Genomic DNA, 17,270 nt, shown 5'->3' with positions numbered 1-17,270 from the left:
CCACCTTGCAGCCTGTGTCAGAAGTTCCTGTCTGTTTCTTTTGGTTTATTTATTTATTTTTTTGTTTATTTGTTGGTTCTGTTTTGTTTTGTGTTTACATGGAGTCTCACTCTGTCGCACAGGCTGGAGTGCAGTGGCACAATCTGGGCTCACTGCAACCTCCGCCTCCCGGGTTCAAGCGATTCTTGTGCCTCAGCCTCCCGAGTAGCTGGGACTCTAGGCACACGCCCCCACGCTTATCTAATTTTTTGCATTTTCAGTAGAGACAGGGTTTCACCAAGATAGCCAGACTGGTCTTGAATTGCTGACCTCAGGTGGTCCGCCCACCTCGGTCTTCCAAGATGCTGGGATTCCAGGCGTGAGCCACCGCACCGGCCAGAAGTGCCTGCCTTTTGAAGGCTGAATAGTCTTCCATTGTATGAATGAACTGCAGTGTGCTTTTCCATTCATCTGTCCACGAACCCTTGGGTTGCTTCCACATTTTGGCTGTTGCGAATAACGTTGCTATGAATATGGGTGTACAAATATCTCTTCCATTCCTGGCTTCTAATTCTTTTTGGTAGGTACCCACAAGTGCAACAGGGGAACATCTGATAATTCTCTTTCTACTTTTCCCAGTACACACCATACTATTTTCCCTGATCCTTCACGGTTTTACATTCCCTCCAATCAGATTCGAGCATTCCTACTTCCCTCTAGTTTCACCAATGCCTGTTTGTTTATCATATCCATCCTAATGTGTGGTATCACATTATTGGTTTGATTTGCGCTTCCCTATGATTAGTGATTTTCAACATCATTTTAGGTACTTACAGGCCATTGCTATATCTTCTTTGGGGACACGCCTACTCGAGTCTTATGAACATTGTTAATGGGATGCTTTGGGTTTCTTGTTGTTTAGTTCTAGCTGTTCTTTACATATGATGCATATCAGCCTCTTTTCAGATATATGATTTGCAAATATTTTTCCTAATCTGTGGGTTATCTTTTCACTCAGTTCACAGTGTTTTTTGATGCACAAAAGTGTCTGTCATTCAGATGGAATCCAAGGAATCTAATTTTCTTTTGTTGCTTATGCTTTTGGTGTCATATCCCAGAAAGCACTGCTCAATCTGATGTCATGAAAGTGTGGCCAATATTTTCTTTTAGGCATATGATACTTTTAACACTTGGGGTTAGGTCTTTGATCCAGTTTGTGTGAATTTTTGCACCTGGTGTGACATAGGGTCCACCTTCATTCTTCTGCATGTGGAAATCAAGTTTCTCCAACATCATTACTTGAAAAGGCCGCTTTTCCACCAATGAACTTTCTTAGCACTCATGTTAAAAATCATTTGTACATATAGGTGAGAAGTTATTTCTGGGCTCAAAAACAAACAAACAACAACAGACAACAGATAAGGATACAGCATGGGCCCAGCGCGGTTGCTCACGCCTGTAATCCCAGCACTTTGGGAGGCCAAGGTGGGCAGATTACCTGAGGTCAGGAGTTCAAGACCAGCCTGACCGACAGGGAGAAACCCCCGTCTCTACTACAAATACAACACTAGCTGGGTGTACTGGGGCATGCCTGTCATCCCAGCTGCTCGGGAGGTGGAGGCAGGAGAATCGCTTGAACCCAGGAGGCAGAGGTTGCGGTGAGCCAAGATTGCACCATTACACTCCAGACTGGGCAACAAGAGCGAAACTCCATCTCAAAACAAAAGCCAAAAACAAAAAAACCAGCATGATTTCGAGAGCAGAAAGAGAATAGCTTCAAAACCAGCATAATGAGAAAGTTAGGAAGCTTCTTACCAAAGAACCCGGAAATATGCAAGAAATTCTTGTGAACTAAAATTTTCATACTGCACTATTAAACATTAGAACTCACTTATTCCATCTTTCTGTATTTTGGGGCCCAATTATCGACTTCTCTTCTGTGGGGAAAAGAAAGAGAGATCAGATTGTTACTGTGTCTGTGTAGAAAGAAGTAGACATAGGAGACTCCATTTTGTTCTGTACTAAGAAAAATTCTTCAACCTTGAGATGCTGTTAATCTATAATCTCACTCCCAACCCCGTTCTCTCTGAAACATGTGCTGTGTCAAATTCAGAGTTAAATGGATTAAGGGCTGTGCAAGATGTACTTTGTTAAACAGATGCTTGAAGGCAGCATGCTCTTTAAGAGTCATCACCACTCCCTAATCTCCAGTACCCAGGGACACAAACACTGCGGAAGGCCGCAGGGACCTCTGTCTATGAAAGCCAGGTATTCTCCAAGGTTTCTCTTCATTTGATAGTCTGAAATATGGCCTTGTGGGAAGGGAAAGACGTGACCGTCCCCCAGTCTGACACCCGTAAAGGGTCTGTACTGAGGAGGATTTGTATAAGAGGAAGAAATGCCTCTTTGCAGTTGAGACAAGAGGAAGGCATCTGTCTCCTGCTCATCCCTGGGCAATGGAATGTCTCGGTATAAAACCCAATTGTATGTTCCATCTGCTGAGATAGGGGAAAACTGCCTTAGAGCTGGAGTTGGGACATGCGGGCAGCAATACTGCTCTGTAAGGCATTGAGATGTTTGTGTGTATGCATATCTAAAGCACAGCACTTGATTCTTTACCTTGTCTATGATGCAGAGACCTTTGTTCACGTGTTTATCTGCTGACTTTCTCTCCATTAGTATCCTATGACCCTGACACATCCCCCTCTCTGAGAAACACCCAAGAATGATCAATAAATACTAAGGGAACTGAGAGGTTGGTGGGATCCTCCATATGCTGAACACTGGTCCCCTGGATCCCCTTATTCCTTTTTCTATACTTTGTCTCTGTGTCTTTTTCTTTTCCAAGTCTCTCTTTCCACCTAACGAGAAACAACCACAGGTGTGGAGGGGCAACCCACCCCTTCATCTTCATTCCCCATCCCACGCATTTTCTTCCTAGTATCTGCTAACCACCTTTATACTTTCCACCTACCTGAGATTCCTTTTGTGTGTAGGAGTGTGATGGAGGCTCTTTCTGTTGCCCAGGTTGGAGTATACAGGCACAATCCAGGCTCACTGCGACCTCCACCTCCCGAGTTCAAGCGCTTCTTGGGCCTCTTCACCATGTTGGCCAGGCGGGTCTCGAACTCCTGGCCTCAAGTGATCCGTGCGACTCGGTCTCCCAAATTGCTGGGAGTACAGGACTGAGCCACCACACCTGGCCAAGATTTCCTTTTTTGGTCCTACGTAGAAGTGAGGACATGAAATATTTGTCATTCTGTGCTTGGCTTATTTCACTTCATATACACACCTGCAATCTCATCCATTTTGTCTTCAGTGGAGAGGATTTTATTCCTTTTTAGGTTGAATAATACTTTATTGTGCGTGTATACCGCAGTTTCTAAATTGAAACAAATTTGTAAAAAGCAAATAGTTTTAAAATGTCTCGGAAAGTGAACCTTCAGGGATACTCTGCCCATTTTATTCTTTTCTATTTCCCATCTTATGTATATGCAAGTGTATAACAAAGCAGAAATCGATGTGTGTCTAAATCTACAACTTTAACAAATGTAAAATGAAAATGCTAAGTGGTGGCAGGGCGCGGTCACTCACGCCTGTAATCCCACCAATTTTGGAGGCTGAAGCGGGTGGATCACCTGAGGTCGGGAGTTCAAGACCAGCCTGACCAATATGGAGAAACACTGTCTCTACTAAAAATACAAAAAATAAATAAATATGTAAAAATTAGCTGGGCATCGTAGCACATGCCTGTAATCCCAGCTACTTGGAAGGCTGAGACAGAAGAATCGCTTGAATACAGGAGGCAGAGGTTTCAGTGAGCCAAGATCGTGCCATTGCACTCCAGCCTGGGCAACAAGAGTGAAACTCTGCCTCAAAAAGAAAAAAAAAAAAAAAAGAAAAAGAAAAAAATAAAAAATGCTAAATTGTAAGAAACAGCAGCATAATAAACATTTGTATGGTGTTGATGGACAATGCATTTAAAGATAATATATGAAGAAATCATATTACAATTAACTTCTCTTCTTAATCATTGGAGATTGATGCCTCTAAAAACTTCGTCATTGCAAACACCTCTGGTGCTTCAAGAAGAAAAAGAAAAAATCCACATACTCACACAGGTACAGGGAAATCAGAATCTCAGGTAATGAGACCCAGGCCTCATCATTTGTAAGCTCCCCAGGTCATTTGACTCAAAGCCAAGATTGAGGACCGGTGACATGGATCTCTACACATAACCTGCCTAAATAGATTCTCTAGATGCAGTTTATAAAGAAATTCCACATGAACTCTGGAAGAGGGTATGAATTTGATGTACAGTATGTCCTCACTTAACATCTTTGAAAGTCTCTTGGAAACTTCACTTTTAAGCAAAATTAGGTATATGAAACGACTTATTCCTCACCAACATTATAACTACGCAACTTTGAACGCACCAATGGTGTTGGAGGACCTGCTGTACATTGTTCCATAAAGTCAATTTTCAGGGAATTCGAAAATGAAGTGAGGACATCATGTATATAAAAAGATGGTTTTGATTCCACCTGGAGGACAGGGTTATTGCTCAGAAACTGAAGGAGGCCGCCTAGGTGTAGAAGATTCAGTCATGAGGTTTCTGCTAAACAAAGGATCCCAGAATACTCACACATTCCAGTTAAAGGTATAACGAAGAAAACTATATTCACATAGGAAATGCGGAAAGGAATAAAAGCCATCAAGCCATAAAAATAATGTGACTAAGTTGCAGGATTTGCAGATGTAGAGATTTAATGTGGCTGCCCTTTCTTACCCACACAAGAAAAAGGATGGAACAGATCATGAGATTCGACTGTTCTGCTGCGCAGCCTCCACAGGGCACTTTGAATGTCCCTGTTTCTCAGGCAGTAGATGAGAGGGTTCAGCATGGGGGTGACCACAGTGTACATCCCTGATGCCACCACACCACTCCTGGGGGTGGTGACACAGCTGAAGACAGGTACATGCCAATGCATGTTTCATAAAATAAGCAGACAACTGCCAGGTGAGAGCCACAGATGGAGAAGGCTTTAGACTTCCCATCTGAAGATGAAATTCTTAGAATGGAGGGGACAATGTTAGAGTAAGACAAAAGGATCCCTGAAATTGGAAGAAAACCAAACATAGTACTATCTAAATATATAAATATGCTATTGATGACGCTGTCAGAACAGGCAAGGTTGAGAAGCTGAGATGGCTCACAGACAAAATGAGAGATTTCCACATTCTTGAAGAAGGTGAATTGTAGCACAATCCAACTGTGCAGCTTGGAATCCAACAGGCTAAGGAAAAAGGACACCAAAACTAAGAAGACACAGAAGTGAGGATTCACGATGACTGGGTAGTGCAGAGGGCGACAGATGGCCACAAATCCATCATAGGCCATCAGAGTCAGGAGCATGTCTTCTATACATGCGAAAAGGACCAAGAAAGACATCTGTGTCAGGCAGCCCGCATAAGAGACGACTCTGCTATGCGACTGCATGTCCACAATCATCTTGGGAACCATGGCCGAGGTGAAACCGATGTCAACCCAGCACAGGTTGGAGAGGAAGAAGTACACGGGGGTGTGGAAGTGGGAGTCAGAGCTGACAGCCAGGATGATGAGCAGGTTCCTCAGCACCGTGACCAGGTACATGGACAGGGACAGCCCAGGGAGGACGGGCTGCAGTTCTGGATCCTCTGAGAGTCCCAGGAGGAGGAATTCTCAGACACCTGTGAGATTCCGTGGCTCTGTGTGACTTGGACACCTTGGGAAGAAAAGACGATTGGAAAAATGAAAGATAAAAACCAGCCCTTAATGCCGTGTGTATATTTTGGATGCAAGAAATTCACAAGGAACATTTTCACACTTGAGGACCATACACCATCAGCAATAGTTCTCAGTTGTGACAAACCCAAAAATCTCAGAATTACTACATGATTCACTTTTTTGCTATTCAACTCCTTCTGAAGATACTACTTTAGAGAAAATCCACTGAAGAATGTTAGAAGACCAAAACCTAATATATAAGACATCCGTGATCTCAGTAAATTACGGCCTACTCTTTTCAGAAAAAATAAAATGCAATGAAGATGCTCTTCTCTCTTTAAGAAAAAGATCTCAGTCTAATTGAAAGAAATTAAGAAGCAGTGAAATACACTCTGTTGTATTCTGACACCTTGCGACAAATTCCTTTGATGTAGAATATGTATAAGGTTGATACAAGAGCTTGGACAGCATTCCCTAAAAACGAAATCAAACCTTAGAGTTCTTCATTGGAAGACCTTTCCACATGCCAGTTACTTTTCATATTTATTACCATCCTTAGGCTTTCTGACATCTTTTCTTCATAAAAGTACATGCACACTCAAATATGGGAGCTGCTTTTCCAAATTAATTGAATATATAACTCTTGGCCGAGCTCCGTAGCTCACACATGTAATCCCAGCACTTTCGGCGGCCGAGGCCGACGGATCAACTGAGGTCAGGAGTTCCAGACCAGCCTGGCCAACGTGGTGAAACCCCGTCTCTAGTGAAAATAAAAAAAAAAAAAATTGGCCAGGTATGGTGACAGGTATCCCTAGCTACTCGGGAGGCTGAAGCAGGAGAATCCCTTAGAACCTGGAAGGCAGAGATTGGACAACTTGTGATATTATTTTGGATATCCTAGGGAGATATTGCTCCTGACATCAGAGTGGGAGTACACCCTGGGATAGTGTTTGTAATATCCTAGAAAGATGTTGCTCCTAATATCACAGTGGCTGCACACCCTGTGACATTAATTGTAATATCCTACAGAGATATCATTCCTAATAATACAGTGGGTGTACACCCTGTGATATTATTCATAACACATTACGGAGATACGACTCCTGATATCACAGTGAGTGTACACCCTGTTTGTACACCCTGTGATATTATTTGTAACAACTTAGAAAAATATTACAGCTAATATCAAAATGGGTGTACACCCTGTGATGTTCTTTGTTATCTACTCAGTAGATATTACTTCTAATATCACAGTGATTTTACACCATGTGTGTACACACTATGAAGTTATTCGTAATACCCTAGTAAGATATTACTCCTAATATCGCAGTGGGTGCACACCCTCTGATATTATTTGTAATCACCTAGGGATATACGACTCCTAATATTCCCGTGGGTGTACACTCTGTGATGTTCTTTGTAATGTCCTAGGAAGATATTACTCCTAATATCCAAGTGGATGTACACCAGGTGTGTACACTCTGTGATCTAATTTGTAATATCCCAGAGAGGTATTGCTCCTCATATCACAGTGGGTGTACACTCTGTGATATTATTTGTACTATCCTAGAGAGTTATTGCTCCCAGTAACACAGGGGGTGTACACCCGGTGATGACATGATTCTTAACATCCTAGAGAGATATTACCTCTAATATCACAGTTCCTGTACACCCTGTGGTATTATTCATAATATCCTAAGGAGATATTATTCCTAACATCACAGTGCGTGTACACCATGGGTGGACACCCCGTGATGTTTCTCGTCATATCCTAGGGGGATATTACCCTTAATGTCACAGTGGGTTTACACCACGTGTGTACACACTGAGATGTTACTCGTAATATCCTAGGGAGAAATTATGCCTAAAGTTACACTGGGGGTACACCATGTGTTTATGTTCTCTGATGCTATTCATAATATCTTAGAAAGTTATTAGTCCTAGTGCCACAGTGGGTGTCTACCATGTGTGTACACTCTGTGATGTTATTGGTATTATCCTAGGGAGATAGTTCTCATAAGATCACCGTGGTTGTACATCATGTCTGTATTCCCCATGGTGTTATTAGTTATGTCCTGGGTTGATATTACTCCTAATATCACCGTGGGTGCACACCATGGAAGTACATTCTGTGATGTTACTCGTAATATCCTAGGGAGATATCACTCCGTGTCATAGTGGGTGTACGGCCTTGTGATATTATTGGTAGTATCCTTGGGACGTATTACCCCTGTTATCACAGTGGGTGTACACCCTGTGATACTGTTTGTAATATCCTAGGGAGATATTACTGTATACCCTGTGATATTATTTGTGACCTTTTAGGGAGCTATTTCTCCTAAAGTCAGAGTGGGTGTACACCCTGTAATTTTCTTCCTAATATCACAGTGAGTGTACACCATGAGTGATACTTTTTCTAATATCCATCGGGGAAGAGGATGATATTGCTTCCAATATCACAGAAGGTGTACACCCCCCTGTGATATTGTTCCGAATATCCAGGGAAGGAGAGGATGACATGATTCCCAATATCACTGGGAGTGTACCACCTCCTGCCAGGATATTGTTCTTAATATCCAAAGGTGGAGAGAATGATGTTACTCCCAATATCACAGGGGTGTACACCACCCCTGTTTGTAAACACCCCCTGTGATATTGTTCCAAGTGGCCTGTGAAAGAGTAAATATGACTCCCATTATCGCAGGGTGTGTTCAGCCCTGATGATATTGTTTTCTAACATCCAGGGAAGGAGAGTATATTACTCCCAATATCGCAGGGGTTGTACACCCTTTTGTGTTTTTGTGCCCAATATCCAGGAAAATAGAGGATGATATTACTCCCAATATCGAAGTAATTGTACAGCATCCCTGTGATATTCTTCCTCATATCCGGAAAGGAAAAGAATGAGATTACTCCCAACAGCGTAGGAAACGTACACCCGCGCTGTGGTATCTTTCCCAGTATCCAGGTGGGGAAAGGATCATGTTACTTCCAATGTCGCAGGGTGTGTACACCCCCTCTGTGATCTTGTTGCTAACATCCAGGTTTGGGGAGGACGACATTACTCCCAATATCGCAGGGGGAGTACACTCCCCCGTGACCTTGTTAGTCATTTCCTGGTTGGAGAGGATGATATTACTCCCAATATCGCAGGGGGTGTACACACCCCTGTGAAAATCTTCCTAATATCCACAGCGAGAGAGGATGATATTACTCCCAATATCACAGGGGGTGTACACAACCCTGTGATATTGTTCCTAATATCCAGAACAAAAGAGGATGATGGGACTCTCAATATCGCAGTGGGTGTACACCCCTCCTGTCCTATTCTTCTGAATACCCTGAGAGGGAGAGGATGAAGTTACATTGAATATGGCAGGGAATGTACACTCACCCCCTCTGATACCCTTCCTAATGTCCAGGGGAAGAGAGGAAAATTTTACTCCCAATATCGCAGAGGCAGTACACCCTACCTGTGATGTTGTTCCCAATATGCAAGGGGGGAGAGGATGATACTACTCCCAATATCGCAGGGCTGTTCACATCCCCAGTGACATCTTTCCTAATATCTAGGGGAGAGACAATTATATGACAGCAAAGGTCGCAGGGTCGGTACATTCCTTCCTGATATTGTTCCTAATATCCAGGGGGGAAGAGGATGATATCAAATATGAAAGTGGGTGTGCACCCCCCACCCCCACAATATTGTTCTTAATATTCTTGAGGGGAGACAATGTTATTACCCCAAACATTGCAGGGGTCGTTGACACCCTCCTGTGATATTGTTTCTGATATCCGGTGGGGAGAAAATCATATTACTTCCAATATGGTAGGTGGTGTATACCCCACCTGAAATATGGCACCGAATATCCAAAGAGGGAGAGGACGGTATTAATACCAATATCGAAGTGTGTGTACACGCCCCCTGTGATATGGTTTTTAATATCCAGTGGGCGGGAGGATGATATTAGTCCCAACATCCCAGAGGGTGTACACTACCCCTGTGATATTGTCAGTAACTTCCAGAGGGGAGAGGATGATATCACTCCCAATAACTCAGAGGTTGTACATTCCCCGTGATATAGTTCGTCATGTCCAGGGAGGCACAGGATGACATTTCATTGAATTTCGCGACAGGCGTACACGCACACTGTCATATTGTTCCTAATATCCAAGAAGGGAGAGGAAGATATTACTCCCAATAAAGCAGTGGGTATACATTACTCCTGTGTTATTGTCTCTAATATCCGGGGACGGGGGAGGGGGGGAGAGGATAACATTCCCTCAAATTTAGTAGGTGGTTTGACGGCCCTTGTGGTGTTGTTTTAAATATCCAGCGGGGAAGACAATAGTACTATTTTTGATAGTCCGATTCATCCGCTCCACCTTTCCGGAACTCTGAAGCTGGGAGTCGGCATGCAGTTTCCGTGTGATCCCTAATACCTTTGCCGTCTTCTGTACCAGGGCAGCCAAAAACACAGGCCCGTTACTGAGTCGATCCGTAAGGGCAGTCCAAATCCAGGAATCAGATCTCGAAGAAGCACAGGGGTTACTTCACCAGCTTTCTCAGTTCGTGTTGGATAGGCCTCCACTCACCCAGATTAGGTACGCCCAAGAACTAGTAAATACTTGTTACCTCCACACTTTGGCATCTCTGTGAAGTCTACCTGGAGATCTTCAAAGGGGGCTGATCCATAAGCTTGTATGCTGAGCGGAACGGCTGGACCTTGCCTCGCATCATGCTGTCGGCAGGTAACACACCGCTGCCTCTCCGTTTTGGCAAGGGCTGACAAATGGGAGATGTAGAAATACCGGCCTAACAACTTTTCCAGTGACTCCTGACCTCCATGGGTGGTTTTCTGCACAGCCAGTACAACTGCAGCTCCTAGCAACTGTGGCAAAGCTACTCTCTCATCTGGTAACCGAATCCATCCTTCCTCCATCACTTGTCCTTCCCACTACCTGGAGAAAGTCCCTTTCTTCTTTAGAACAAGTAGGTAAAAGATCAGTTGCTTGAGGGAGCACTGATGCCCAGAAGGGGGCAGATGCTGCTTTTCGAGCCTCTGAGTTAGCTTGGGAATTCCCCAAACCCAGCAAGGTGGATGCTCACTGGTGTCCTCTGCAATGCATAACTGCCACCTTGTGGGGTTTCCATACTGCTTCTAATAATTGCAAGATTTCTTGTTGATATTTTCTGTCATTTCCCGAAGAGTTCAATAGGCCATTTTCTTTCTATCACGTTCCATGCACTTGAAGGGTTAAAAAGACATACCGAGAATCAGTGTAAATGTTGACAGTCTCACCTTCACTGAGTTCTAAGGCCTGAATTAAAGCAATGAGTTCAGCTTTCTGGGCTGAAGTGGCCTGGGGCAATGATCTGGCTTCAACAACAGTGTCCAGGGTTACCACTGCATACCCTGCACCTCTCTCTCCTTGGGGGTAGAAGAAGCTGCTCCCATCCTCGTATCGTTCCCAGTCTACGGATGGCCGAAGCTGGTCCCAGAGGTCAGGTCTGCTAGAGTCAACTGACTCCATCACTTCTACACGATCATGCTCAACAGGGCTCTCTGATACTGGGAGCAAGGTGACAGGATTTAGGGTGTTACAAACTTCAATGATCTTACGGGGATTTTCACAGAGCAAAATTCGGTACTTGGTGAGTCTGGCATTCCTTAGCCAATGATATCCTTTAGCATTCATTAAAGTCACCACAGCATGGGGGGCCTTTATGTTCAGGTTTTGCGCGAGAGTCAGCTTATTTGTTTCTTGTACTAGCAGGGCAGTAGCTGCCAAGGCCCTCAAACAGGGGGGCCATCCTTTAGAAGCCCCATCTAGTTGTTTAGAGAGGTAGGCCACCGGCCTCAGCCAGGGCCCCTCAGTTTGGGTGAAAAGTCCAGCTGCCATCTTTTCTCTCTCTGACGCATACAATGGAAAAGGCTTTGTCAGATCGGGTAGCCCCAGGGCTGGGGCTGCCAGAAGTTTTCCTTTAACTCATGAAAGACTTGCTGTTGTTGGGATCCCCATTCCAAAGGTTCCCTGTCCCCGCCCCCTTTGTGACCTCATACAAAGGCTTGGCTAATACTGCAAAGTTTGGGATCCACTGTCTACAAAAGCCCACAGCTCCTAAGAATTCTCTCACTTGCCTTCTGCCCTTAGGCTCCGGTAGGTTGCAAATGACCTGCTTTCTTTCTGATCCCGGGCTGCGGGCTGCGTTCCGAGCCCTGTTGGATAGTAAATCCCAAGTAAGGTACCTGCTGTCGGCTGATCTGACCTTTCTTCTTGGACACCTTATAGCCACAGCACTCCAGGTGCCTGTGTGGGGCATCTGTTCACTTGGTGCACCGGACTGCCGTGGGGTGGCCCAGCAGAAGGTCATCAACGTACTGGAGCAACACGCAGCCTAGGTCTCTGGTGGGAAACTTCTGGAGGTCTCGAGCCAACGCCTCCCCAAAGATGGTGGGGGAGTTCTTGAACCCTTGGGGAAGCCCGGTCCAAGTGTACTGAGTAGTGACACCTGACTCCAGATCTTCCCACTGAAAGGCAAACAGCTTCTGCCACTCAGGGGCTAATATGATAGGAAAGAAAGCATCTTTCAGGTCCAAGCAGGTGAACCAGCTGTCCTCAGCTGGCAGCCACCCCAGCAATGTGGATGGGTTAGGTACTGTTGGATGTCAAGTCAGTGTAGATTGATTCAGGAAGCACAAATCCTGTAATGGCCAGTAGTCCTTGGTCCGCGGCTTGGGAACAGGCAGGAGAGGAGTGTTCCATGGAGACTGACAAGGAACAATAATTCCAACAGTTCTTAGGTGCTTGAGACGGACCTGGATACCTTGAAGAGCTTCTCTGGGGACCGGGTCCTGTTTTTGCCTAACCGGCTGGGCCCCAGTCTTAACTGGCCAATCCCGGAGGGTTGTCTTCCGCCCGTACTCTTGGCCACCGCTTAGCCAGAGCAGGTTTTCTCTCTTGGCCCAGTTCAGATAAGAAAATTCTCCATTCCTCCTCTCGGGGGACAGTAAGGGTCATAATGACTCCCGTTCCGGGTAACTTCAGCATCAAAGAGCCGTGCTCTGTCAAAGAGATAGTGGCTCTCAGCTTGCTGAGCAAGTCCCTTCTCAAAAAGGGCAAGGGACAGTCAGGCATGTACCAAAACTGATGAATGACTTTATGTCCTCCTACAGTACAAGTCCGAGGCAAGCAGAAAGCTTGCTTTGCTGAAACCCCCGTGGTTCCGATGATGTCAACAGTCTTTTTGGATAAGGGGGCAACCGGGACGGTTACTACCGAAATTTCATCACCGCTATCTACAAGAAAATCAATGTCTCTACACCCAACTGTCATTCTGACCAGAGGCTCTTTGGGGACGCTTGAGCCCGGTCTCCCTCAGTCCAAAAACCCTTCTGCCAGGTTGAGCAGGACCCCTTCCTCCTTGTCCGGGGCCTTCTGCTCTGAGTCATCTTGTTTTCTTTTGAGCTGAGGGCATTTGTTCTTCCACTGTCCTATTTCTTTACAGTAAGCAGACTGATTACGCTGCAAACTCTGACAGCCAAGCTGAGTTTCTTTCCCAGGGACCCCTTCCGTTGCCTCTTTGGGGGGGCCCCTCTGATTGCTGCAGCTAACAAACAGGTCGGTGTTTCGCCGGGCCTGACCTCCATTCTGTTTGCCATTTTCCTTATGGCTTACTGCATCCCTGTTTACAAACTCCTGGCTAGCTATTTCTAGTAATTTTGAGGTATTCATCCATGCAAGCCCAGCCTGTTTCTGCGGTTGTCTTCTCATGTCTTCTGCTCTTTGACTGACTAAAGCCACGTCAATCATGCGCTGATTTCAGGGCTATCAGGATCAAAGGGAGTATACATACCATAGGCCTCACACAGTCTCTGGTAGAATTGTGCTGGACTTTCTTCTTTTCCCTGAATGACCCCAGAGACCTTGTTAGCGTTTGTGGCCTTCTGAGCTCCCCTCATTAATCCTTCCAGGAGAGCTTGCCAGTCTCGGTTTAGCCTTTGCATATCCTCTCTTTCGTGTGGGTCCAACTGGGAGTCGGTTCCTGGTAACTGGGTCCTTACGTATTCTTGGGGGTTTTGGTAATCAGCTGGTGCATGTCCCTCTAGCCACTTAGTTGCTGCTTGGAGGACTCTCCGCCTTTCTTCGCTGTTAAAGAGGAACATGAGCAACTGGTGGCAATAAGCCCAGGTGTGGTTCTGGGTCTGGATAACAGTTTGGAGCAAATCAATTAGGGCTGGTGGCTCTTCGGTATAGGGCCGTCTATTGTTTTTCCAGTTGAGAAGGTCCACGGAGGTGAAGGGCAGGCACCCTTCACGAGGAGGGTACCAGCCTGTTAAGCAGGCCTCTCCACCACGTGATCATCCTCATCTATCCCAGTATACCGCTGCTCTCTCAGGGGCATTTGTATCCCCGCTTTGGGTCGTAAACTAGCTGCCGAGGGAGGGGTGGAATGGCGCAATGTGACTTACCGCAATTAAAAATCACAATTATTAATTGACACTAACAATTATCAATATTAATAACTGATAATATAATTTTAAAAATCAAAACTGATAATAACGATAATTAATATTAAATAGTTATACTAACGATAACAATAAACGATTAATATTAACGATTAATGACGCCTGATATTAATAACTGATATTGATCTTATCCATTAGAAAACAGTAATATTCGCTCCTAATAATTAATGTTAATATTTATAATCTGAATACTTTTTATTAGCAATTATTTCTTAATATTAATATTAATATCCATCATTCATATTCATGTTAATAATAAAATGTACACCGAGGGTATACACCCGTCTGTGAAACAGTTCATAATCTCCAGAGTGGGAGATGATATAACTCACAATACGGTAAACAGGCTGTGAGTCCACCGCGGATCCTAAAAACCAGGGGGGGGAGGAGGGGCTGGCTCTTACTCCCCGCATCGCGGGGGGTGCGCACCCCCCTGCGATGGGGGTCCTAAGAGCCGGGTGGGGAGGAGGGGCTGGCTCTTACTCCCCGCATCGCGGGGGGTGCCCCACACCCCTGCGATGGGGGTCCTAAGAGCCGGGTGGGGAGGAGGGGCTGGCTCTTACTCCCCGCATCGCGGGGGGTGCCCCACCCCCCTGCGATGTCTGTCCTAAGAGCCCGGGGTGGGAGGAGGGGCTGGCTCTTACTCCCCGCGTCTCGGGGGGTGCCCCACCCCCCTGCGATGGGGGTCCTAAGAGCCGGGGGGGGAGGAGGGGCTGGCTCTTACAGGGGTGTACAACCTGTGATATTATTCACAGTATACAAGAGGAATATTAGCACTGAAGTCACAATGTGTGTGCACCTTGTGATATTATTCATAATATCCCACGGGGATGTATCTCCTATTATAACAGGGAGTGTGTTCGCTGCAATAGTATTCATTGTCTCCTAGACGGAGGTTACACCTAATGTCACAGGTTGTGTACATCTTGTTATCTTATTCGTCATATCCTAAAAAGATATTACTCCTCATGTCACAGGGCTGTATAGACTGTGATATTATTCGTAATATCCTAGCGTGATGTTACTTTTAAAGTCACAGACGGTGTATACCTTTTGAAATTTTTCGTCACAGTTTCGTGGGATATTACCCCGAATGTCACACGGCGTGCCCACCGAATGATATTACTTTTAATATTCTATAGAAATGTTAATCATAAATCTCAGGTGTACTACACCCTTTCATGTTGTTGGTCATCTTCTAGGGGAATGTTACAGAAATTATTGTAACACGGGGTCTACACCTTGTGCTATTACTTGTAATATCCTAGCGAGATGTTACTACTAATGTCACAATACATGTACACCCTCTGATGTTATTCGTTATATCCTCACAGATTATTACTCCTATGTCACACGTGGTGTACTCCCTGTGATAATATTCGGAACATCTTAGGGGGATTTTACTTTTAGTGTCACAGGGCGTGTACACGTTGTGATATTACTCGTGATGTTCTAGAAAGATGTTACTCCTAATGTCACAGGGCGTGTACACCCTGTGATATTACACAGCCTATCCCCCTGTGATATTATTCCTAATATGTTAGTGGGATGATACTCCTAAAATCACAGGAGGTGTACGCCCTGTGATATTATTCGGAATATTCCAGTGTGGATGTTACTCCTAATGTCACAGGTGTGTATACCCTGTGATATTATTCACAGTATACTAGCAGGATGTTACTACTAATGTCACCATGTGTGTACACCTTCTGATATTATTCGTAATACCCTGGAAGTGTGTTACCCCTAACGTCACAGGGGTGTACACCCTGTGTTATTATCAGGAATATTCTAGGGGTGATTTTACTTTTAAAATCACAGGGGATGTCAACCCTGGGATCTTATTCGTAATATTCTAGGAAGATGTTACTTGTAATGTCACATGGAGTGTACACCCTGGGATATTATTTCGAATATCCTAAAGGGATGTTATCTTAATGTCATAGGGTGAGTACACCCCTTGATATTATTCATAATATGCAAAGGAGATATCACTTTAAAAATCACAGTGGGTGTGCACACATGGTGTACACCCTGTGATATTATTCACAATATCTGAGGGAGGTATAACTTTTAATATCACAGTGGGTGTACACACTGTGATATTTTTCGTCATATCCCAGAAGTATATTATTCCTATTGTCACAGGGGTTTAACATCCTGTGAAATTATTTGTAGTTATCCAGGGGGATGATTATCCTAAAGTCGCAGGGTGTGTACACCCTGTGATATTCTTCGTAATATTCTAGGGAGATGTTACTCCTACTATCGCAAATGTGTACAGGCTGTGATATTATTCACAGTATACTAGCTGGATATTTTTCCTAATGTCACAATGCGTGTACACCTTGTGATGTTATTCGTAATATCCTAAGAGGATGTGACTCCTAATGTCACATGGGTGCGCTTTATATGCTATGATTCTTCGTTTTCCAGGGGGATGTTACTCCCACCATACACATTGTGTACACTTTGTTCTATTATTCATCATATCCTAGAGTGATGTTACTCCTCATATCACGGGGGTGTGCATCCTGTGATGTTATTCTTCACATTCTAGGAAGAGATTAACTCCTAATATCACAGAGGGTGTACAATCTGTGAAGTTATTCATAATAGTTTCGGGGGATGTTACTCCTAATGTCACACGTGGTGTACAAACAGTGATATTATTTGTAAAGTTTTTTGGATATGTCACTCCTAATATCACAGGGGCTGTACACCCTGTCATATTATCAGTAATATCCTAAAGAAATGTTACCACTAATGTCACAGGCGGTGTACATCGTGTGGTATTATTCCCAATATTGTAGGGTGATGTTACTCCTAATGTCACAGAAGGTGTTCACACTCCGAAAATTTTCATAATGCCCTCAAGGGATGTTACCACTGATGTCACAATGCAGGTACACAGTCTGATATTATTTCTTATATCCTCGGGCGATGTTAATTCTAATGTCACAGGGATGTACATTTTGCGATATTATTCGTAA

The 17,270-nt window shown here is 44.5% G+C and overlaps 2 protein-coding genes across 2 annotated transcripts in view; one reads left to right on the top strand and one right to left on the bottom strand.

The window, feature by feature from the left end:
* The window catches only part of LOC134761888 (chitobiosyldiphosphodolichol beta-mannosyltransferase-like), a 966,630-nt gene that overhangs the window by 869,060 nt on the left and 80,300 nt on the right, over positions 1-17,270 (top strand). The window lies entirely within an intron of this gene.
* LOC129047574 (olfactory receptor 7E24-like) lies at positions 4,877-6,317 on the bottom strand. Its single transcript, XM_054519093.2, has 2 exons — positions 6,281-6,317; positions 4,877-5,676 (listed from the first exon to the last, which is right to left on the bottom strand). The coding sequence occupies exons 1-2, from the start codon at positions 6,315-6,317 to the stop codon at positions 4,877-4,879; spliced, it is 837 nt and encodes a 278-aa protein (XP_054375068.2).

This window comes from Pongo abelii, chromosome 7 (genome assembly GCF_028885655.2).
Source record: "Pongo abelii isolate AG06213 chromosome 7, NHGRI_mPonAbe1-v2.0_pri, whole genome shotgun sequence".
Lineage (NCBI taxonomy): Eukaryota > Metazoa > Chordata > Mammalia > Primates > Hominidae > Pongo > Pongo abelii.
Note: the sequence above shows the minus strand (reverse complement) of the source record. Positions and strands in the feature narration are given on the sequence as shown.

Coding starts and splice junctions, on each gene's coding strand:
- LOC129047574 (XM_054519093.2), bottom strand. CDS start 6,317: ATGTCAGAAAGCCTAAGGATGGTAATAAATATGAAAA. Junction 5,677..6,280: donor GATGGTAATAAATATGAAAA/GTAACTGGCATG, acceptor TGGGACTCTCAG/AGGATCCAGAACTGCAGCCC.